At 44.2% G+C, this 24809-nt stretch overlaps 1 protein-coding gene across 1 annotated transcript; it reads right to left on the bottom strand.

Annotated features, from left to right (window-relative positions):
- Window positions 1-11975: 11975 nt before the first annotated feature.
- RAB30 (RAB30, member RAS oncogene family) lies at window positions 11976-24595 on the bottom strand. Its single transcript, XM_010576550.1, has 5 exons — window positions 24517-24595; window positions 21640-21740; window positions 20077-20160; window positions 15242-15425; window positions 11976-13117 (listed from the first exon to the last, which is right to left on the bottom strand). Exons 2-5 carry the CDS (start codon window positions 21730-21732, stop codon window positions 12867-12869), a joined length of 612 nt encoding a protein of 203 aa, XP_010574852.1. The 5' UTR covers window positions 21733-21740; window positions 24517-24595; the 3' UTR covers window positions 11976-12866.
- Window positions 24596-24809: the final 214 nt, after the last annotated feature.

The following is a 24809-nucleotide window of genomic DNA, read 5'->3' on the forward strand; positions in this document are numbered from 1 at the left end:
ATTTGCAGTTACTATATTTTATTGTAAATTAAGTCTAGAATGTGCAATAAAAACTTTTGTAAATGTGTGATTATTTAATAGATCTCACTTTATCAAGTACATGTAGGTGAAGTGTTTTAGCATACAGTGGTGTCTTTTCACCATAAGAGCAGCCCTGGAGTCCATGTCCACTCCATATTCTTAGCTGATGACTCTCTGTGGAAAAAGGCCAGGTTTTATCAAAGAATTTCAAATACCATGTGGGAGCCTTCTATTTGAGCCTGCTTGGGATCTTATGAGAGAGTTGAGTTGGGTGGAGGGGGCCATCCTGAAAGGCTGGTAGCAGCTCCCAGTTTTCCTGCAGGCTTTTTCAAGTTAAAGGACTGCTAGTGGCAGATTCCTGGCAATGTCTTTCCTCTTCCGTGCTTTGGGCTTTTCCATATCCCCCACCCAGAACAGCTGCATTTAAGATCATTGAATAGAGAAATCTTGGAGCTGCTGCTGCAAGTTTGTAGGTCAGGTCCTGCAGAAGGATGTGGGAACCTGATGCCACAGGATCTCATCAGCCTGAAAATGCTGACTTGTAGAACCAGAAGCAGGCCCGATCTGTTGTGGTTTTTGGGGTTTTTTTGCGGCATAGAATGAATATGCACCATTTACATTGTGACTGGTGACAAGGAGAGTTTACTTGGTTCATTCTCTGCTACAAGATAGATACACATTACTATGGTTTTTTATGTGTGAGGCCTCACTTAATTTCTAATCCACCTACTTAAGCCCTAGACTCAGTGTTTGTTCAGAAGAGTTTTGTGTGTCTGTATGCAAGAAACAAATTGTATCAATCACGATAACTAAAGCACTTTCAGGTTATAAAGACACCACCTCTGCCTTAAGAGGTCTGAGAGGAAGAAGTTGCTGAAGTTAGTTAGAAGAGTATTGTGGGAATGTATCATTTTGTGCTCATCTTTTTGTTCCTGGGTATTTTATTTACTATCTGTTGTTGGTCACTGTTGGCATCAGGGCTAGAAGGGCTTCTTCTTGTGTGACTCTGAAAGGCTTCCCTAACCTTACATTCACTTGGTCTCACTGGGGCATGCACACAAACCAGTGTGTTAAGGCAGGACCTGCCTGAGACAGCCAATGGAAACCATGTTTGGGATGGATGAAGAAAACAGACCTTTGGAATTTGAGCTGGAATCTTTGTGTGCCTTCATATCTCCTCTACAAAATAATTAGGTACCTGCTCATTATTTTCAGGACACTCAGGGAAGTATGAGGCCATTTATTTTCACCACCTTGTCCCCTACCTGCTATTTTTAGCATGGCTTACCCTTACAGAACATACAGGTAAACCTTTTCAGTTTCTCAGTCTCCACTGTAAGTTCTGCGCCTTCTAATCAAATGCATTTCTCACTGAAGGATGGAAGGGAGGAGAGTATTTGAAATCAAACAAGCTGCTTCTGCAGCTGAGCAGGGTGTTAATGAGATACAGCCTCTCCTACCAAGGGTACGAGTGTGCTGAGTCTGCAGGCTGACCAAAGGAAACGGTTCCTCATGGCTACACAGCAAGTCTGCACAGCTGAATTCACTTTACAGAGAAGTTTTTCCATATTGGTCAGTGTCGTTTGGGTTTTTTTCCCTACTTACTTTACTTGAGGAAATGGAGGCACAGGTTCAAAGACTTGCCCAACATGAAGAGGGTGTGGAGCCTAGCTCTGGATATCACTGAAAGACCTTAACCAGCAAACCACCTTTTCTCCTTGCTGTCCTACCCAGCAAGATACTCAAGCACAACCCGAAAGTTCTTGCCAGTCTTTAAGGATGCTGCAGTAGGTAGGTGGCGGTGGCAAGAGGCTCAGGGTTTCCTCTTATAGGTCCAAGCCTAGATCCCTGCAGTCCCTGGATCCCAGACATAAGCAGAAGAAAAAGGACCATCCAGTCATAGCAAAAAAAAAAAGGGGGGCAAAAATAAAGCAGAATTAAACATAATAATTTGATGACCAAAGTAACTTCAAGCATTATACCTGTGAGTGGAGTCACTTGTTAAGTGCTGTGCCAGTGACACCCACCTAAACCACCGCTGCAGAACATGGCAATGCTGTGCTGTAAGGGATACACAGATCCCTATGCGGGGCTTCTTGGCACAGCCAGAGGGACATGGCAGTAATAGAAGCAGCCATATAGCCTTTATAAGCTGCTGATCATTTCCCCAGCTGAGCTTTAGCCCTGTGCTTGACAGCAAATCTGAGCACCAGAACTGTCAGTCGGGATAGTGCAGGGCTCTAGGGTGAGCCCAGGTGAACAAGCCTGTGCTTCTGCCTGCCATCACCAATGCTATGCCTGTTCAAAAGATTGTATTTATTGCAAATAAAATCCTACTTGATGAATCTATGTTAGGGGCAAGTGGAAAATGAGTAAGAAATGTAGCCTGCCTGGAAATGGTAAATCTGCGTCAATAGCTTATGTAAAAGAAATAAAGGGAAAGACAGCATTATTCATACCCAAATCACTGAGCACAGGGAAGGCAGTATTGAAAGGGTTTTAAGACATCAGTGCTCAAACAAATAAAACTTGAAACTAGATGTTTCTGCTACAGCCTCCCACATAATACAAGACTGCAGTATCACTGGCTCTTTAAACACTCCCTTGTGACAAACTGGACAAACACGTACTTTATCACAGGGTTAGACCTGATCCAAGTGATACACCAGAGACTTGATGCAGCTAGCTATGAAACACTGCCAGAACTTCTACATCATATACCTGGCAGCATCTTGCCATGAAATGTTTTGTCCAGCATGAGTGATTTTATTCAGTGGAGAATTCATCTACATACTACAGTAAGCGATAGCTTTCGTGCAAGCTGATGTGATTTTAAGTTTGTAAAAAAGAATAAAACTCAGCATGTTTAATTCTGAAGGTAATAAAACTCCTGAAACTGCACACCAGGTTTGTGGTTGATTCCCTATGCATAGAAATCCATAAATCAAGACTAGATTTTTAATTAGGTAGGACTGTCTGTACGATACCATTGAAATTAATGCAGAGCAGCCAGCTCTCCTGAGCTTTGTGCAAGAGGAGTGCACATATAGTGAGACCAAAAAGTACTGTTGTGTGACAGACCCCTGTCAGCAAGATGACATCTTCTGGGCAGAGCTCCCCAGGTGCTCGGTAGGAAGACTTTGTACATGAGAAGATGGAGGAGAGGCAGTAAGCTGTCTCGGTTTTGCTCCTGTAGCCTGTCAGCCTTGGATTTCTTCCTCTGGGGACTTTGATCCCTTTTTTTGCAGGGAGCCTTGATGCTCCTACAGTCCTTTTACCCACAGTGAACAAGAAGGTTGCACATCCCACCGGTTACATGTTCCTTGCAAGGAAGAGCTGCCGCTCTTCACCTCCCCCTTACCTTTCCCCTGGAAGAGCTTGGTCTGGCTTCTCCAGCCATCACCCACACAGGCAACACACTCCAACCCTCCTCTCTTTCAGTAAATACTCAGTTCCCAAGGTGTCTGTGCTTTAAGGAGGTTTTCTTCCCCTCCCTTTGCCCAGTTCCTACCTAGAAGCATGCAGGGACTTTTCCCTCTCTGAGTACCTCTCTGTTTTATCACTGACTCAAATTGCCAGCTTCCTGGGGAACACAGAGCAGATGGTCCAACCCTCATGTCAGACATTTACCAAGGAAGGAGCTTCAAGGTCAGTGGAAGAGGCAATAAAAGACACATGGCGTCTTCAAGCTTCACAGCTCATTTCTCAGTGTGTTAGCAGAAGTCATCTTTGATGTGGAGCAGAGCACAGGGGAGGAAACCTGATCCCAGAATGAGTCAGAGCACAAACTTTCTGTATTGACCAAAAGAACAAAGGCCTAAAATGGGAGATCTTGTCCACAAGGATTCTAGGCCCCCAGAAAAGCAGGTCATTGGGGAACACCAGTGGAGTTCCAGGAGCATGAAAAGAGTGAGTTGAATGCTGAAGAGAAGAACTAGCATTAAAAAAAAAAAACCACCCAAAGGCACTGGGACAAAGAATAAAAGACAACCGAAGCATACAAACATCATCTTCATCCACCACAAACCTAGCATCTTGCTAGGACCAGAGTTTAACCAGCTCCAGGTCTGCAGTGACAGTGAGTGAAGATGGTACCTCTGTCAAAGACCACCCTCTAGTGACTGCTGCCGGCATTTCTTTGGCATTTCAAACTGCTATGATCTCTCTTGTTTTGAATAAAATTTTTCTTCTCTTCTAGTGCAAAGGGACACTGCTCCCACGGACAGCAGCTCTACTTTTGCTCTTCTTGTGAGGGCCCAATGCTGCAAGAGCCTTAGCAGAAAGTCCTTAGCAGCCATTCATTTGTTGGTCTGATATTAAATCACATCAAGTGAATCTGCCTCGTGCATATTTTTAAGGCAACTTTGCTTTGCAGTTCAAATAAAAAACCAAACAAATCAAACACTTTAAACACCAAGTGGAAAGGATTAAACATTTATTTACATACAGATACATATGTAAGCAATTTCTAAGTATAAAAAGGACATTACAAATAAACATGAAGCATCATACACTCATCATCCTGGTCATCCAAAATACATTCCTTTCTCAACTCCGCTGTACCACACTTGACCACAAGAACTTAAAAAACAGACAAGCCAAATGCTTCTGACAGTCAATGATTCACAGTTTGGCGATTTGCTAACACCTATACCCTTCCCAAAGACAGCACTACCACAGCAACCCGAGATCAATGGTCTGACCAGCTGTAGTGCATTTTCTCCACTGAAATGGTTGTGCTTGATCAACAAGAAACACATCCTCTCCTCATCCTTCTGGCCACATGTTTAGGAGTCAGGGTTCTTGCTAAAATTCTGTACATTGTGCTAAATTCACAATTGTTGGGGAAAAGACAGCAGACCTTTATGGGAGAAACTCCAACCCAGGAAATTCCTTTAATACTGTGACTTCGCTGGCATGGAAGTTGGAGGAAAAGAAAAAAGAAAAAAAAAAAAGCTGCTTTTAGTGCTTAAGCGGGTTTTTAAACTACAATTCAAACTACAGTTGATGGTATAAAACATACTTTGTTCATGCTGTAAAAAAAATTACGTGCTTCAATATTGATTTGCTAGTAATCAAAGCTGAGAGTAATTCAGGTTTTCTCCTGAGGAAATGAAGATGCCGTTATAACATCTCTAAAAATGATCATAGCTTTCAGGAAAGAGGAAACATTTTAGACTCAAAAACCTAAAGGCAATGCAGAGCACGACGAACTTGTCAGTTAGATAACGTTACAAAGGGAAACAAACCAGTAAACATAAAATTAAAATGCCTACTCAAACTATTAATGAATTCAAATGAGAGCTGGGTGAGTCTTTCTGTATAGATCAAAGGCAGTTTGAAAAAAAAATCTCATGATCTGCAAATTCAAAGAACAGCCAAATATGTGCAGCAGAACAGAGTGAAGTGGAAATAAAAGAGGAGCAGAAAGAGCCTTGTCCCATATTGACAGCTGAGTGACTGCAGCTGCTCCAATCTCAGGATTTTTTAATTTTTTTTCCTTTTGTAAACAGCTGTGGGGAATAAAATGGATGTGACATATCTGCAGTGCATCTTATTATGCTAAAAACCATGGCACATTTTAAACTACTTCTCTAATATCCAGATATATACTTGCCACTCCAAACTAGCATAGCAACAAGCACTGGGCTTCCTCCATAATCTTATTAGATGGCCTTTTCTCCCCCAAAACATTGGGCTAAGAAGTTCATTTTTCCCCTTCAGTGCTGACTGCACGTGGGGGCCAGTGGTAAGGCTTTCTTCCAAACAGTCTGCAAGAGTTGAGGCAATGGTAGTGCCTGAAATCACGGCAGCTCTCCTCGCCATAGACCAAACAATTTATTCTCACTCCATTAAAATGTCATAACAGCATTCCCCTCTCCTCTGCTTCCCCCTCCATAAAGCCTTGACTGCTGGGGACACTGCAGCCGTTAGATTTACTAAAGCTCATGCCAATGATGCAACCCAGACCCTCAGAGATATTCACACCAGCACCCAAGCGACAGCTCAGAATGTCCGACCCTCCTCCTCCACATGGCCATAAGTCTCCCTGGATGGAGAACAGCATCCTCCTGCTCACTGGAGATTTACTCAACTTGCACCAAACCCCCACCGATTCTTAACATCTGAGTCTCTTGTATTGGTCCCATAAGAAGGGAAGCATTCCTTATAGGATGCTTACATGGCTGAGAATGGGCTTATCAAATTAGTAAGGTGTCTGTCCATAGTAAGAAACTTGAGGTGGCACAGAAGATGAGCCATGGATGCTCCTCCTTCTAGCTAAAGCAGCAGTAGGATCCAGTGGTTCACGCAACCAGGACTGTTTCCAGTCTGAGACCTCCGCAGTGCTTCAGGCATGAGCAGTATTGGGAAGGAGCAGATTCATGGATGAAAGGTACTAATCAGGCTTTGAAAAGCTCCAAGGTTTGCATTCACAAACCCCCACACCAGAGCCCTTACTCACTGCCCACGAAAGCGTGAGAGTACTTCTAACATCCCCTCTCTCCCAGGACGCCATGCACAGCTAAAACCACAACTGACACAGGTTTTGGCCGTGTCAGGGGCCTGTGGACCAGGGCTGGACTCCCGAAGATGCTCAGCAGGGACACCACCACGGTGCACTCACAAGCCTGCATGTCCTTGGGAACGTTACCCCAAGATAAGCAGTAGTAGGAAAAGCAAAGGTGCAAAGGTAAAGGTGGCGTCTGGTTCTTGAGTTTAATTGTAGCACTATAACTGGAGATAAAATTATTTTCTGCGCTTGCTGGAAAAGAATAACTGGTTCAACAAATGTGATCACATCCAGGGAGTGCTAATAGCTAGTTATTAATGTGAAAACAGAGACAATCTCCGAATACAGTACAGCCAGCTCCTGTTTATCCAGACACATAAGCTGAGCTGTTAACCCTGCCTATACTCTTAAAACCAGTCTAATTTTTCACTGACAACATTTACAGCCGAAATTACACCCATTGCCACCTCAGCTTCTGCTATACCTGGGTTATCTTTCTCCAATTACCCAGATGACTGTATTTGGAGGGGCAAGCATGAGGGTTTTTTTCTGGATCTGTGCCTCCCACTTGGAAAAAAACCACCCTTAACTCACATTGCATAGTTTTTACTTCTGGTTTAAGTTACAGCTGATTCACATGAGGGGAAATGGTGCAATGGCATCCACGGGTGATGACAGCTGGCAATCTATCTCAGCTGGATATAGTACAGTACAGCAAAGGAGACTTTGGGTCAGTTTAGCAAGGTGGTGATTAGCGAGGTAACTCAGAGCAATGCAGCGGGCTACTTTGGGAGCCTTGCATCACAGTCAGCACAATTACCCCATTGTTATTTTCCTAGCCAACGTAAATCCTAAACAGAGGCAGATGCGAGATCTGTAACCTTTATGGTACATTTAACTACAGCTCGAGTGGATGATCACATTTCAAAGATACAACCAGTTCCAGTTGAGGGTGCTTTGCTTAGGATGCACTACTTCCTTGTAGGAAATCAAGCTAGTGTTTCCCCACCACTCATCATCACAAGAAGACAAGACTGTCCTTCAAAATGATGATCTTTTGCTGCTTGTGAACAGTAACTAGAACAATTATTACCCACAGCAAGAGGAGACAGACTTGATGCAAGGAAAAAGGGTGGTGTCAAGAGCCAAATTTGTTCAGATAAACAAAGTTTGTAAACAGAGAAAGAAAACATCTTTCACAGGGTTTTCACTACTAGAATTGATTGGAGTATTTTCCTTTGGCTCCAGTGGGTTTTCTGGTGAGCCCTTATGTATATCAACTTTTCAAAGAGTTTCCATATTTGCTCCCTAGGAATTCACAAAGTGTCCTCTAGAAACACCTTTTTCTAATTGAGTTAATTCAAAAAAGGTCTTTGTTGGTAGGAGCAACCCATATAACAATATTGGGTGCTTTGATATTGAAAGCAAAAGAATGCAGAAGAATTTCAGATGAGACTCAAATTCAAAGCATCCCTTATTAAAGTCCAGATAAATCAAATTCTAAGTCATAGATGCATTTTTTTTTTTTAAAAGAGGATGGGATTGAAAAAACCCTGAGAGAGTAGAATCATCTCTTTACTTTGCATTTTCTGCTCCACAGAGTCATCCTTCCCCTTGCACAAAGGGCTATAGCACTCGGTCTGCCCCACAGCCAGGAGAAGGTTTCGGCAACAGTGTCTCCAGCCATATCTGACCACGATGGCACCACCGGTCCCCAAAGGGCAGTGCATCCTGCAAGTTTGCTCAGCCTGTTTTAATAGCTGGAGAATTTCACCTGTTTTCCAACTGAATTCAGTCTCTGACTACACAAATCATGCCAGCTCAACATCTCAGCCTGATTTATAGACAGTTCTTCATACTGAAAAGAGAAGACAAGTGGAAAAGCAGCTGAACAAACAGCAGTCCTTAGGGATAACAAATGAGGCAGTGGGTTTGACTATAACTAATTGCATCCCTTGTCAACAAAAGCTCAGGAAAGCCTGTTGTCCCATGTGCGTGCACCCACCATGCTTCTGCATCACTAATTTTGACTTTCCCTCTTTTCAAATCACTGTCTTCTGTGTCAACCTCAGTCTGCTGCTGTTATTACTGATGCTGAAGGAATTCAATAGCCATTAACCACTAAACCTAGACTAGCGGGAGCCAACTGTTACCAATATAGCTATTTCCAAAAAGACAAACAGCACCAGCAGGCTGACAGATTTTAAGGGCTGTTTCTTGTGTTCTACAGCAAAGAACAAAGTATCTTGCCTGACAATTTGTTGTAGGTGGTTTTCATTAAATAATGATCACAAAGCCACTTAGCATTCAGCACAAACATGTATCTGACTGCACACTCAAACTTACCTGTAGATCAAATCAGGACTTCAGTGTTAGACCTAGGAAGAGGTACCCAGTGTCCCCTTCTTTACAGAGTTCATAATTTCACTTTCTCCCATTGTAACTCTTTGACCTGAAGGGCTTTTTTCTTTTTTTCCCCCCAGCACTTGGTCTCTCATAGGCAACACAAATAGGAACAGAAGGGAGTCATGGTTTGTCCCAGCAAACTTGCTGTGTAGACACCCAATGCAAAATACCAGCAAGTACTTCACATACAGTGATTTGAAGCACAGAATGTTTGGTGGTTTACCCAAGATCAGCCTGACTGAATCAGTGGCTGAACTGCAAAACAGAGTGTAGACCATCCAGTTTTCAGGAGATGCTTTTACTAATCTCTGCAAACAGGTTTGCTAGATAAAGCAAACTTCTGTTGACCATCCTATATTGGCTTCTGCTTGGACATAGTCATTGTGCTAAAAAAATTTCAAGAAAAGGTCTCATTATGGGACTACTATAAAAATTAATATTCACCCAGAAATAAGAAGATTACTCCATGGCTGTGAATATATCACCCCGAAAACACATCAAAATCTAGCAACCATGCTAAAAGCAATGCTTTCCTCTCTTGATAGAGAACATTTCCAGTCAAATTTGGCTCCATTACATCAATTCTGCATGGCTTTTGGACACACAACCCAGCAAGCATCACAAAGCTTTTACTGACAGTTCTCTCAAAAATCCACTCATCTAGCAAGGTGTTGGCCATAGTTGGAATGCTGATTGTCAGATAATTGGGATTTGCATTTTTATCTCCTTTTATTTTTCAAGACCTTGATCACTATGCCACAGCACTAAGTTGTCATTAGCAGTTGATACAGCTCCTCTTCTAGCTGGGAAGCCTTCAGCAGTGGACCAGACTGTAGAAGAGAAGATAAACCCTCAGTGCTACAGGGAGAAGTGGGTTGCACACACTAGAGAGATACTCAAAGGTGTACAAAAATAACTCCTGCAAAGGAGTTACTACAATAAAATATCACTGCTTCAACAGGTAGTGTGTTTGTTAACTGCAGAAAAAGAGGCGAGTTTCAAACTACAGCTTTGGCTTATTGACCTTATAAAACGTTGCACATACCACCACTGTTTCCTTTCAACTTTTTAAGTCTACACAGAATAAACCTTGAAAGGAATCAGTTCAGATTTGTCCCTGGAGAAGTCAGATACTTCACTGTAACATCAGCCCAACTGCAGCACACCACCCCGCCGCAAAAGCACGTCACTGTCTGGAGATGGTGTCCTTAAATGGAGGAGATTTGCTAGCAATAAAAAGAACCAATGCTTTGAGGTTGCTAGTAGGCAGCTAGTCTTCAAAATAGTCACCTACAGGTTAGGAAAACACTGTAAAAAGAGACTTAGCCTTCTAGAAACGTCAAAGTGAATATCCAAGAAAATGAAGTTAGCAGTTTCTGCTATTTGACCAGTCCAGCCTGTTGCACCATGATAAATGTGTTAGACTTCAACCTCCAGAAGTGATGCAAGGAGCATTTTAAAGTGCATTTATAGTGGTATTCAGCAGGAATTAAAAGTACCTGCCCAGCTTTGATGCATTTGGAAATCAGGCTGAGAAACCCACAGGTGTTTTAGTGGGCAGACTCCTTCCTCCTTGATTAACTCCATCAAACAGCCCTGCCCTATTTGTTATCAGTTATATGCTGACAAGTCCAGCATCTGGAGAGTAAGAGCTTTTACAAATTAAATATATATATAGTATTGATTTTTAACTTAAGTGTTACCTTACATGTAACACCCTGAGCCTTGCTCTAAACAACTACCAAAAAGAATCAGCTGTCTCACAGTTGGGTGGCCTTCACGAGCTCATATGAGGCTGCATTTGGCAATTTTGGGAACACTCAAGAACAACATTGGTCTTTGACACAGGCTGTACCACACAGGCCAGCACAGCAGAAGCCACCAAGTCCCACACATTCTAAATCCTCTGGATTACACCACGAGCGGAGCCTGAAAAGGCCCAGGCCAGTGCAGCAGATGACACGTCCCCCAATATCTCACACTTACAGAAGCTCTTTGCTAAGCGTTAACTAAATGACAAACAAGCCTCGTACCACAACTTCTCCATCTTCCTTTTGTACCACTAGTCATAAAAGAAGAAAGTGACCTAAAAAAATGGCAAGAAAATATTAAAAATGGCCATATGACACACCGATCCTCCCTCTCTGACACATAGAGTCCGCTCCCCATTACAGATCAAAGGCACAACATGATACAGCTCAAAAGTCTTTCCAGGAAAATGTGAGAAAGCATTTTAAAATGCTTTTTTTTTTTTTTTAATTTTTATTCTTTTCAAGAAGTACTTACTGGCAGCTTTTTATGTCAAGACAAAAGCTCCGTTATAATCTTCAGTAAAAGCCAAATAATATTAAATTGATTAGCTCTAAAGTACAGCATATCACAGCCATGTGATTGCCAGGAGACATTTATTCAGATTAGCTCAACTGAACTCAAACTTCTAAATAGCATTTTTCATGTGCACATTCACTATCTTCCAATTTCACTTTAACGTCAACATGTAAATTTGCAATGCATTATTCGCATATGGCACTAGAGGTCTAATAACATCGCAAACTTCATAGTGCTTCCACTTCAGGGGTTTCGTAGAAAGAAATTGCCTAAAGTTACACATACACTGGAGTCCAGGATTAAGAGTACAAAGCATCAAGTAAATTAAATTACAGCCCTGAATCTGAAAGCTACTCTAGCAGAGAGACTGGATGCCAAGAAGATGCCTTCAGGAGCATCTTGGAGAGCAGTTCCACAAGGTGAGCGCTGGATGGGTCAGACACAGAATGATACTGCTTGCAATCCGTCACTATTTCTGCTTGGCATTAAAAAAAAAATCTCTACAAAACTGTACACCTGCCTTCCAACAAGAACTGTATCTACAAGCTTTATTTTTAAGCCGGACATATTGCAGACTGCCACTTCAAACTGTGCTCTTTTCGAACCCTTATATGCAATCCATGCACACACAAGATTTTGGTCACGTCTGGTACGCTTTTCCACCAATAACCTTTCTTGAGGGTAATTTTTCATGTTAGGACATTACTAATTAGAGGAGGAACAGTTAATTTTTTTTTTTTTATTTATTTCTGGAAAGTTTTTTCATCCTATGTTGGATATCAAAGCACAGTCCTTTCCCACTACGTTCAGGCCTAGAAAAAGAGGTAACGAGATTTTTTTATTTTTATGAACAGTGCTTATTAGTGTTTTTTCCTAACCAGTCTAAGTTACACATTCAGAGAACAGTAATGTAGTAAGACTACGTTTGGTCTATGGAATATTTGCTGAACTGCTAGCACCAAAGGGAGCAACTGAGCTGTATCCATGTCTTCTTAAATCTTGAAAATGTTGATATATGTAACTTTTTTTTTTAATTCCATGTTCATGAAAGTGCCTGTAGATGAGAGACATAACACTATTTCAAACACCAGAGTCCTCCATGAAGATGCATGGGCAGACGCTATGTACATGTACTAACAGCTCGCTTGCTGGCAGCCTGGAAGATTGCCAGCGTAGTCCAAGGTCAGTGTTCATTGTTGGTTATTTCTTAATTTTTTTATTTTAAAAAGGACCAAACACATTGTTCTATAAGAGAGATTTTGATCTCTTCAATATCTTCTGAGAGAGAGGCTGCTCTAGTCTCCCATAGAAGGAAATGCAACAGCTCATGTTCTGCATTACATGAAGCACTTGTGCAACTCTTCTTTCCCTAACCCTCTCCAGAGACTGCAAGAAAAATTAAATTTAAACCATGTTATATTCTGCTATGTCGCCATGTAGCTGGGGCCATCAGCCTGCCATGCTTCCAGGTCTGCAACCTGACTCAGGGTAAGTCAGATGGGTCAAAGTGGCAGGAATTCCTTTCAAGTAGATAAATCCCAGCAGAAAAAAAAAAAATCCTTTTGGCCCATGGCAGAAAGGGAAGTCACATGCCAGCTCTTCAATTAAAATTACAGCAAGTCAAGTAGCTGATACTTTTCCCCTCTCCTGGTAAGGGGGATGAGACATTGTTCACAAGGGTGTTCTGTCGTGCCTCGCTGATCAACCGGCAGGCCAAGTCCAGGAAGAGTTTTTCCACATTATCCGATTCTTTTGCTGAGGTTTCCAGATAGTACATGTCCTGTGCTTCGGAAAACTCTGCAGCTCTTTGCTGGGAGACTTCCCTCTTATCGGCTAAATCAATCTTATTACCTGCATTGATAAAATATTTTAGAAAAGGAATTAATTTGACTTCCAAACCAAGAGAAACAGAGGTTGATAAGGAATAAAGAGGAGTTTGGTGTTGTATATATGTATGGACAGTGATTTTGATGTGAAACTCTTAGTGCTTGCTCTCCCCTCCAAATAACAAATTCCCTGATACATGTGACCAGGTTCATTTAATATCAGCTTATTTAATGGAATATGCCCTGTGAACATCCAAGTCAGTTAGCTTTAATTTAGCACCAGTGCATCTGTTTGCTGCTATCAACCAACATTAAAGGATTTCCATTTTAATATCTATTGAAAATTCTCCTGTTCTTGCTCCGAGGAGCACTTAAAATGTCAATTATAGCATATGAGACACTAAATGTGATATTTCTTATGTCATTACAAGCTTTAAAAAGAAGCCTGGCACAGAAGGCAGCTTTCCTATTTCAATATTCACAGGAAGGATTTAGCTGTTGAGGCTGGAAGAGGGACAGGCTCAGGAGCACTTGCAGAGCGAGGTGGGGCGAGAAACCAGCCCCTTCCTTGGGAGAGCTCAGTTTAGCAGAGAGTTGATTAAAGCCTCAAGCAAGTGTCTGATAAGATTATACCCTATTACCAGCCACTTCACTTCAAACATGATGGTTTTGCCATAAATTAATCTCACAAAGAAGATTAACAGACCAGGACCTGCGATAACAGGGGGCTGTGTCTGGGGACCTGGCAGGTTCAGGAGGAAACATCTCCTGGCCTCGATTCTACCAGCAATTTTGTGAGAACTAGTGGAAGGAAAAGACTGCGCTTCCACTGGCAAGCTGCATCTCATTGCCCTCCTCTCATCTGAGATCCCCTTTCTTTCCTGACAAAGCAATTTCTTGGACCTGCTTTATACACTGAAGTTACCTTTCTAAACACATTATCACTCAACACAAGCAGTTTATGGATGTCACCATCTTCGAAGTGTGTGTTATGGCTGTTACCATTTATATTTTGTGCTGTAGATGCTGATAGTTAATGTTCCCTACAAAAAAATCATGTATACATTTGTTATTCATTAATTATTTCTGAACCATTTGTACACATGCCATACACTTCTCGTGGCATATAATGAGTTTGTTGTATGGGGGCTCTGTAAATCCCACAGCTCACTTGCAATACTGCTGGGGCATGTAAAGCTTAAAAGATTTTTAAAGCCACCTTAAACACATTTTACAACCCTCTATGTTTCTTCTCTTCAACAGCAAACTATTAAAGGTGATATCAACACTGCAGCATGAAACTGTCTGGCTTTCCCCAAGTTATTTTCCCATTGTTCTTTATATATTCTTGGGCCTCTAAAAGCCAAGTCCTGACTATCAGATGCTGAAAGCAGAGCATGGAAAAGCACAGGTAGGCAAAATAACCTTCACCTTGCTTGTAGCAGACAGATGGCCTGAGGTCTGCTTTAGCTTGGGTTGAAGCTCTACAGATTAACATAACATTCAATTATTTTAGTTTAGTTTCTCTAAAGTCCATGCAAAAACCATCCTGTTTTCCAGCTCTGTCCCACGTATGAACGCTGTGATCCACACAACCATCACATCCTGATCTGGTTCCCAGATCCTGACCCACTTGAGACAAGACTGGTTGTCCCACAGCTATGGGGTACAGCAACCCAGAGGCAACCCCAACTTGACCAGATCCTTCTATACTTGTAGAGATCCGAGCTGGGAATCACAAGGGCAACTGCTCTATTCTTAGCTCAGTTGGTAGCTGCACCATCAAACGCTTTAGTCCCATATGGGACCAACTGGTGGGAAGTATCCAGCTCTGCATGCCATAGCCTTAGACCTGAGACAGGACCACGCTTTGAGAAGTGCCTGTGGCGTCCCAAACATCACTATCAGCATCTCGGGGTTATCTGCAGAAGGAATGATGCAAGCACTGGGTTTAAGGCATCAGCTGCACCCTGCGGTTATAATTCTGGTTGGCAACAAGATCTGCCGCACCAGTTTGAGCATCCTGCACCACCAGTTCACAGAGATGCCACGTTCTCCTCCCGCTAACACCTCCATCTGCCACCAACCCCTCGACACATACAGCTCACCCCCTCATCACACCACCCCACTAGGGACGATCGTCACTTACCCACTAGCACGGTTATGACCTTATTGCTGGCATACTGCTCGATTTCTCGCAGCCACTCGGGGAGACAGCGGAAGGATTCTTCACAGGTGATGTCGTAGGTCAAGATTAACGCATTAGCGCTGCGATAGTAACTTTGCGTGATGGATCGGAATCGCTCTTGTCCTGCCGTGTCCCAGATCTGCAGCTTTTGGCATAACAAGGAAGGGCAGTAAAAGGAAAAAAAATTAACTTTTTTTATTTGATAGCAGCACTGTTTTGACCTAAAAAACCCACTTCAGGGTAAAACCAATGCTGGGAAAGCACTTAGGTCTTCTCTCCAATGCTGGGGAGGCTTTCCCTCCACCAGCATATTTTGTTTCTGTTCCTGCACTTGCGGATTGAAATGCAAGGCACAAAGTCAGCTGGCACTGCGGCCAACGGCCCCGGGAAGCCACAGGTCTGCAGGTTTTTGTGCTGGCCACACAGGTGCTGGAGGGACAAAGTCACTTCTCCTGGTCCTGTAGTCCAACAAACACCAGCATCCATCCCAAGAAGAAATAAGAAAGCCCCTCCTCTAGCTCCCAAAGCTAGTTATAGTATCCTGAGATGATGCACTAATGGGTGGAAACCACAGCAGTGAACAAGGAGCTCAGCTGAAGGCTGATCCAAGGACTCTATAAGAAGTTTCCTCTCTACAGCTTCAGCCATCTCACCCAGTTGCACGCTGCCTGCCTTCCCAACACGTAGAACTGGCTGACATGTCCTTAACTATATCAAAGAAGTCATAAGTGTGTGCCAAACTTTCTGGGTCCAGGAAGACAACATACATTTTCCAATACAAACTGAACTCATACTGTTCTCATAATTTGACCATCTGATAGTTTTTGGTGGGTCATCAAAACCTCAGTTCTTCAAAAAGGCAGTCAAAGAAACAAACATCCAAAATCAAACCACTTCAGCATAAAACAGTACTCCTCTACTTCAGCTTTTATTTTTTTAAAGCACCACTCCCTGGAATTAAATATGTGAAAGGGTGATTTCCAGCCAGAATCCTGTGTACTTTGGGAAGAAAAAGGTAAGGTATTTCAGATTTTTTCCATATATTCAGCAGCCTGTAACAGAGAAAACCTTATTCTTGCCAGTTCCAAAGTCAAACTACGCCAGCTACTCATCATAAATGTGTTAGTCTGAAATGAGAGCTCCCAGTAGAAGCTTTCAGACATGGGGTATGATTTTGAAAAAGTACATTTTTTGCAGAGAAAGTAATTTGTGGCTGGCTTACAGCTGCTGGGCACCTTTGTTCTTAATCTCTTGGCATAGTTGTATTTAAATGGCTATACCTGGCACCTGCAGTTAAGTGACACACAAAACCATAAGTGAAATTACTTGCACATGAAGTTCAGATAACAAATGAGTCCCCATTAAAACAAGCCAGCCTCCTAACTCTGGCAGATGGAAAAATACAGATAATTTTGTTGTTGCTCAGCTATTTCCCAGGAAAAGCATTTACCAGTTGGTCTCCTGGTTAACTCCAGCATATATGTTTTGCATTTATTGAGAAGATGTCCAAGCTGATAAAAAACTTGATGTGAATATGTTCTTCCACCACTTTAATGTAGCAGCCATTGAAAGCAAAAGGATTGCTCTGGGGGAGAGGGTTTCTTACTGGCTGCAGCTGTGAGTCTACCTGTGCAGACGGCAGGGGAGAGCCCCCAGCCTTACAGCCACTGACAAACCTCCTGCACACAAAATGCATGTCTCATTTCACTCCACTGATTATTTCTGCCAAATAGAGTATTTTACAGCAACCATTTTACTTGTATCATTTTATCAGAGGAACCAAAGGACGGTGCTTGACTCAGCCTGCAGAAAACCTAGATGTTTATTTTCTCAGAGCCAGCTGATACCTTCTGCTCTCCCAACATTTGCACATACATTTACCTTTATGCATATGAACATTTCCACCATGTACAATAAGACCACAGGTCCATATAGCACAGCCCTCTGCTTGCGGCACTGAGGATGCTTAGCTTTGACCAGCATGATAACTGCTACCTACTTGGATCAAATTTGTGTAGCCTCTTAGTGCAGGTGTTGTACATATTTTTGGTTTTATTAGAAAAGGCCAGGCAGATCAAAAGTCCCCTCAACTGCATAGTGCTGTCTCAGGTCATCTGTCAACGAGCTTTAGTAGCTGCTCATACCTGATACAGCTTGCACACAGCTTTCACACTAGCAAGTCCCTCTCCATTGACTTTCAAATGCAACTTTGAAAGCTGGAAAGTATTTTTCCCCAGAAATCTATCATTTATTTTCAAGTCTGAAAACCTTTTCGGTAAACAGCTCTGCTTTCTCACCCTGGATCCCAGCAGACATGCAGGAGATGCTGCCCAGCACAGAAGCAGAGTCACAGCTTGGGCACTGTTAAATGAGCTAACAGTCAGAGAAGCGCCTCATTTGACTGAGATGTCATTTTTATTGCTCTGTGCTCTGACTCATTCGTGCTTTTCCCGCTCATTAAATGTTTATTCTCACTAGCAGTGCTTACTCAAAAAGTTTCGGCTATAAGATCACTCCCTGAAGGAAATCCATTTGCCTTTCAGATGCTGGAAGGCTCATTCAAATGCCCAAATGTATCGTACTAAGCTTCCTCCCAAGCTTGGTCATTGCGGCTGAGCTCCAGCAACTCCAAGTTACTCCACTGGTGGGGTCGGGAGAGGGACTTTGATTTAACAACTCATTATCTGCTATGTGAAATACAGCTGGTACCCCAGCCACCACTTGCTAAGGCTCTGTGAAACACAAGCCAGCCCCAAGGTCATTAAGAGAGTTGCTTGGGTGGACACTTGTGCATTCATCAGACATTTGAGGGCAGCAGGGACTTACTACACTGACAAGTTTTCATTTAGCTTGTAGAGCTTCCCTGAACCGTCCTTGCCCCTGAGATAGCCCATGTTGGCATGGCTGCTCCCAACTGTATCTTAAGGAGCTTTCACCCTCAGTCCAAGCTAAAAACAGGATTATGTCATGGGAGCAAGAAGTCAAATGCAGACAAATCCTCAAGGCGAGTTCACCTGTCCAAAAACCAGACCTCAGATATAAGCGATGTTCTTAAGGCTCCATCTGTACTTTATAGGGAACCAGATGCTTGGAAAGGAGAGGCATCTGAAGTGGATGGGATTCATCTTCCTTAGGACTGCATTTCTCCCTCCACTGACCAGGATCATCTTGAGACAGGTGGCTTAAGCCAGGTACATAAGGGGAAAAAATTAATTCCACCTTCAGTGCAGTACTTAAGCCATTTACCACCTTAGATCCTCTGAGCTGCTCCACCAGAGCTGACTGGAGCTGGTTTTGGCTGAAAGAAGCATCTCTGCTGTCCGAGGAGCCTGGACAAGCACATCCATGTCCTGGCCAACCCTGCTACACCAGACACCTGCTAATGAGCATCACAACCACCGAGCCAAGCACCGACACCACAGGGGCTACACGTGATCCTCACTGCTTTCCTGCCTGCTGCTCTGTCCCACTTGCACAGCAATGTGCTGAATATTAACTTGGTCTTTATCAGGGGAAGGTATTTACACCTCTTGTCCTTCACCTGCTCAGGCTGGAAGGTCTCCTGGTCAAGGACCATCACTTCCCATAGGTTTGTATAGCTCCTCACACAGCAGGGTGGCAGCCTGCTGACACGATCACGGCTTTTAAAATCTGTCCTAAACTTAGGAATACACCACCTGATTTTTTTCTTAACAACCCTCTGTGCTAAAATACAGGTTAAAAAAACCCAGGGATGAAAATCTGCACAAGTCCACTGTTTCCATCCCATTACTTACATAAGCTTAAAAATGGTTCTCAATGTCACATCCAGCTGCTGTGACGCTGCTGCCACTCTCCCATTTGCTCACTCCTAGATTTGATGAAGGCAGCAAGGGGAAAACTGCTGTTTTTCGCTTCAATGCCCCTGGATTTAATGCAGGCAGAATAACTCCAGGAGCAGCCCAGGGACCCTAGACATCTTGACGTTAGAGGCTCAGATAACCACACTCTTCTCCCACCTCTTGAGCACCACAGTAGCTCTAGCAAAATCTCTACTAATGAACGAAGCGGTGCCAGCCAACATCTCTGGGTGCTGGAACCCAACCATGGATCCCATTAAAGCATGGGATTGGTCCCTGCTGTGTTTTGGCCCAGGCAAAGGAGCTCTCTGCCAAGTGATGTTCAGGCTCGGTTTGGGAGTTAGCACAGGACAAGGAGTTTCCCAGCAGCAGTTCGGTTGCAACCACCCTATTTTGGAGGGTGAAAGAATTAATAATATGGAGGACATTGCCCTTCTCGATTCAACCTGGTGACTGAAGCACCAGTATTGTGACCATCTCTGCTTCTCCCGAACCCGTAACTTGGCAGACGTGGAAGATGAGCTTTCGTTGTGCAAAACCACCTCAGTCCAGAAGCCTGCTCTCCCCAGAGGCTGTCTTGGGAGCTCACAGGAGAAGACCGTCATCAAGCACAGTGGGAACACAATGGAATTCTGCTTACCAGAAATGCTGCGAGCAGAGCTTGCACTGAAGCGCTGCTTTACATTTCCGCAACCCCAGCCAGACACGATCTTAGTGTCTCCTAAGCAAGGACAGAGTTCTGCAAGATCTCCCCTTTTCGTTCTCTCCCTTAGAGGAGGTTCACCATTACAGTCCTGACGGTAATTGTGGAGAGGGGCACAAAGATGGTTAGACCCCGCATTGCCTGAGCCATGCCAGAGCACCCTGCATGCCTCCCAGCAGCAGGAGGGCTGCAGCAAGAAACCTCAGCTATGGCACTGCCACACGAGTTTACACTTAAAACCATCAAGCTCCTACCTTTACTTTTTCACCGTTTATTTCCACAGTTTTAATCATAAAGTCAACCCCAATCGTGGCTCCTTGACCTGGTGGGAAAAGCCCCTGAAAGAAAACAAGAGTTTCATTAAGCAAATTTCTGTAGCAAGACAAAACTCTCTGGGTGCCGATTCTCACCCTTTTCCATCCTCAAAACTATTCCTCCCTTGTCCCCTTCCCTGGACGCTTACTTCCATCACATTTAGAAATTAACATGTGACATTTCCCCTGCACAAAGATTACCGTAACTCAACCCCACAGTGTTTTCCCTGCCTACATGTCCCTAGTCATGTAGCAAGTCATTGACTTCAGAAGTAGGAAAACAGAAGAAAAGGAGGACGCGTACGAGGGAAAAAGGGGAAAAGCCCTTATGCTTCTGTGCAGTTGGGAAGAGGCAGGGGAAGGGTAAATGCGGACCCTCCATCCTACTTCCCAATGCCTTAAAAGAGGTGTGAATGCCTGCGTGGGATGAGAGCCTTTGCTCCTACAACCTCATGCCTTCCCTCTCCCCTCCACCACATGCCACAGGTTGGAAAAGCATTTCTGGCAGCTCCCAGCACCGGGGTCACATCCCTGCACAGCGTTTTGGGAGCAAAGCACGGAGCCAGCCACTACTGGTGCCAGAGCAATGGCAAGGGCCGGCATGATGCTGGTGGTTATGAGATTGCAGCACCATCAGAAAGGAGCAATAGCAAACCAAAAAAGAAAATAAACAGAGATTTTTGATTTTGGCCTAGGTCTACAAAGTCATGCTGATTTTGGGCCATATCCATCCCCTACAGCAGCTGCACTGCCAAAGCACAAGCAGCAGAAGTAGCCGCAGATTTTTGTGGTTAACCCTTTGGGGTTGACTGGCTCTATTGCCACTGCTTGTCACATGCGCTTGGGGAGTGTTTAACATCACCATGGCTTTAAAACCAAAATTAAGAGTGAGGGGGAAAACTACTGACAACTCCTAGAGGAGAGTGCAACAAAACCCCCCCCAACTTATATTTTATAGTGCATCATGCATAACCTCTTGCCCTGGATCACAGAAGCATGGTCCTTCCCCTGTTATTCTGCCACAAAAAAAGGACTTGTGTTTAACAGAATACACTGGACTGACAGCCCAGGACCCAGATTATTTAATTATCTACTAATGACAAATAACAGGGAGAGCTTTGTGCAGCAAGAGATGAGGAGGAGAAGGCACATAGGAGCACACCAGGAGACGTGCTGGTCCCTACAATCGGTCCAGAGTACCTCCGAATCAGGAGGAGTTGTCCCAGCAGTTTTCAGAGGGGACTTTCCATCTTCAGAGAGGGATAAGCTTTCTCCAACACGAGATCCCCAACAGTGCCAAGGAGAGCATTAGATACAGATGTGCTGCTTGTGCCCATATGTCACTATAGGTGATGCACACACCAAGAGTGTGGACAACAAAATGCTTTGGAGCTGTGATGCTGGCAGAGCCCTTGGTGCACAGCCACAGGCTCCATGCTCCCGTCCCAGTGCTGTCCCATGTCCCACCCCGAGGTCCCATGTCCAAGAGGCGGCCAACCTTACCTGAGTGAAGCGACGGACTAAGCAGGTCTTCCCCACACCGGCGTTGCCGATTAAAACAATTTTGAAGAGGAAATCATAATCTTCCATACTCATTTACGCAGCTGCAAGAGACAGAGTGTGCAACACAGTGTGAACCAAGGCGGTGGGGAAATGCCCTTTTATTCCTGCTGCACTTTATGCCTCCAGATATTCAGAACAAAGGTCTCCTGGCACATGCGTGGCTCCTCAGATAAGGGAGAAGAGCCCTCCCCACTCCAAGCCGGGGCATCCACATAGTCCAACATCAGCTGCTGCGAAACCTCAGCCACATTTTGGCTGCCCAAGAATTACAGACACTGATTTTCAGCTTTCAAGCAATGCTCCACAAACCTGAGCCACCATTTCCTAGATGTCCCCAAATGTTTGTTTCGATTTTAACCACATCAGCTCCAAAGGACAGCATGGACTTTGCCACATTGCCTGAGGGGATCGCATAATTTATTTCTGTTACGGCAATACCCAGAAACCCCTCATGAGCTCCTCCAGGTGGGCACCAGGTACCCACAGACCAGGGCTGGGGCACACATGAGGGCAGAACAGATGGGAAAATTAAAATAATTTTAAAATAAAAGCAGCAGCATTTGCCTTAAAGACAGAAAGAGCTCATTTGCTAAAATAGTACTGGGGAGTGGGGTAATAGCTTGGCTGAAGTACATTAAGAAAAGTTTTTAAAAAAGACGAAATAGATGCTAGTAGGAATACTGCTACTACTACGATCATTTTCTTTAGTTGTGTGAGGATAGCTTGCTTGGCGTAGAGCTCAAATGGAAAGTGAACAGAGAGGAGCCTGGGGGGTACCCAGCACACATCACCCCCACCAAGTCCAATCTCCTTGGCAGGATGCAGAGACCGATGTTTCAGCAACGCCACAGGAGATGGGCAGGGTTGCCTACACAGGGGTAGACCTACAGGGCTTAAGTCACTCGAAGTATGGGAAGGACCAAACAAATAAATGTAGAGTTTGCTGTGACTGAGCAAGGCACGAGGGATGAGTATCCACATCATCTCCAGTGCACCCAAGGGTGCCGCCAACACCATGACCAAAGAAGGGGTCTGTAACCTTTGAGAAAAGCAACCACAGCCAGAAGAGACTCAGTTAGAGATTTTAGGCAGACAGAAAAACCCACAGACAAGGGAGAGAAGGGCAGCGTCCAAACCCAGCTGCATCCAGGAGGATCTACATATTATACATGGCATCAGAGACCTGTCCTCATGACTGGGCTGGGGTAATGGCATAAAAGACATCAGTAAAGAAACAGATTTACAAGCCGTCAGTTGAGATACCAGGTAAGGCAATACCTAAGCATCAGTACCTAACCCACCAGTACATACAGATTTGGCACTGGACAAGGAGACAAAGCAAAGATGGGAAGCATAGGAGACGGGTGAGGAAGAAGAAACAGTTTTATGAAATTGCTAACCTCAGTAAAGCCCCAGATTACTCAGAGGGTTTTTACAGTGCTGATAAAGGGAGCAAATGCAGCACAGGTGAAACAAGCTTCTCATGCTCAACCCAAAGGCAGGGTGCCCTCTCCTGCTGCCTCCAAAGGTCCTTCCTTGGGAGGGTGCATTGCCACACACCAGAAGGCCCCAGCTACAGACTCTGGTCCTGCCATACAGCTGTGATAGGCTCATGGTCAAACAGCCAGAGAGTACAAGATAAAACTGAGACAGCCTGGGTCTGCCTGGCAGGGTACACAGAAACAGCTCTCCAAGCACCACCAAGAGCCTGGTGGACCTGAAGTCAGACAAGGTGGAAGACTGAGTCACCTGCTTCATGTCTGTGAACCTTGGCCTTTCCAGCAGCCTAAAAAAAGGGTAACCACACCAATTAGTGACTAATGATCTGCATCACATCAGCAGATGGTTAGCAGAGACACAGCTGAGTCACTACACACTGATATGTCACTTTGCCTGGGCCAGTGATGCAGCACAGCACTTGCCCTGCTTCTGCTCTGCTGAGCTGGAGCTACGGTCCCCTGCAAAGTGCCAAAGAGCAGCAGCTGGAGCTGTCCTGAGGATGCTCTAACCTCACCTTGCTCCGGCACGCAAGACCTTGCGGCTCCCTCCTATCTTTTAATACAGTGAAAGAGTGGGACCTTAAAGAGCAGCCTCAAAAAATGCCCTTTTTTATTTTCTGGGGGTTGTTATATTGTGTAATCATTTCTTATCTCCGTGCCTGGCTTTCCCAGAGTGGGACTGGATAACGACAACAGTATTAAGAACATGTTGACAGTGCTCTTACAATAAAGGCTAAATGTTAATATATGGTTTCAAGCTTTCACACTAGCCAACATGAAGAAAAATGTGATCATCCTCTAAAAGCTATTTCAAGACTAAACGAGACTTACTCAGCACTGGATAATTATCCCTGGGATGCTTCAAATCCCAGAGGACACTGCTCCCCCTGGAAGGATTTCAGTTCTATTACTTGTCTCCTAAACAATCCAACATTCAAATTTATCTTCTCAGGAAGCTTAAAAATAAACTTCCTCTGCAGATCTTTGAGCTCAGAAACACTAAATGGCTCAGACGTACCCTAGAGTTATGTCTGATCCCCTTCATTAGGCTCCAGGACTAATCATATGTGATAATGACCCCAAACAGCAACTGGAAGATGAGCCAAGGCCATAAAACAACACGACGATGAGATTAAATGCCAGAACTGAAGACGCGCAAAAAGCGGGGGCACAGGAGGGGAGAAAGAAAAGGAAGCAGCAAGGAAGAGAGAGAAGTGATTTGGGAAGTGGAGTGGGCAGGTGAGGTTGACCCTCGCTGCCCTATCACCCCTGTTTGCCCAAACTGGTGTTTCTCCCTCTGATGCGCACACACGCTAACCCACCACGCCGTCAGCACTGACCACAGAAACGTTGCATCAGTCACCCTTACGAAATCTTCTCCTGCAAGCCGAGCCTTTCAGCCAAGTGACCTTTGCTGCTGACTCAGGCTCACGCATCCCTCCCTCTCCTCAGGGAAGATGTGTCTCAACCTCTGCCCGGCTCGCCACGGCTGGGGAATGTGCATTGCAGCAATACAGCACACTTTGAATTACATGCTAAAAAAAAAAAATAATGCAGTATGCAACTTTTTTGTTTGTTTTTGTTTTCTTGGGGGGGGGGGGGTGTTTGTTG

This window comes from Haliaeetus leucocephalus, unplaced genomic scaffold (genome assembly GCF_000737465.1).
Source record: "Haliaeetus leucocephalus isolate CR32 unplaced genomic scaffold, Haliaeetus_leucocephalus-4.0 Scaffold536, whole genome shotgun sequence".
NCBI lineage: Eukaryota > Metazoa > Chordata > Aves > Accipitriformes > Accipitridae > Haliaeetus > Haliaeetus leucocephalus.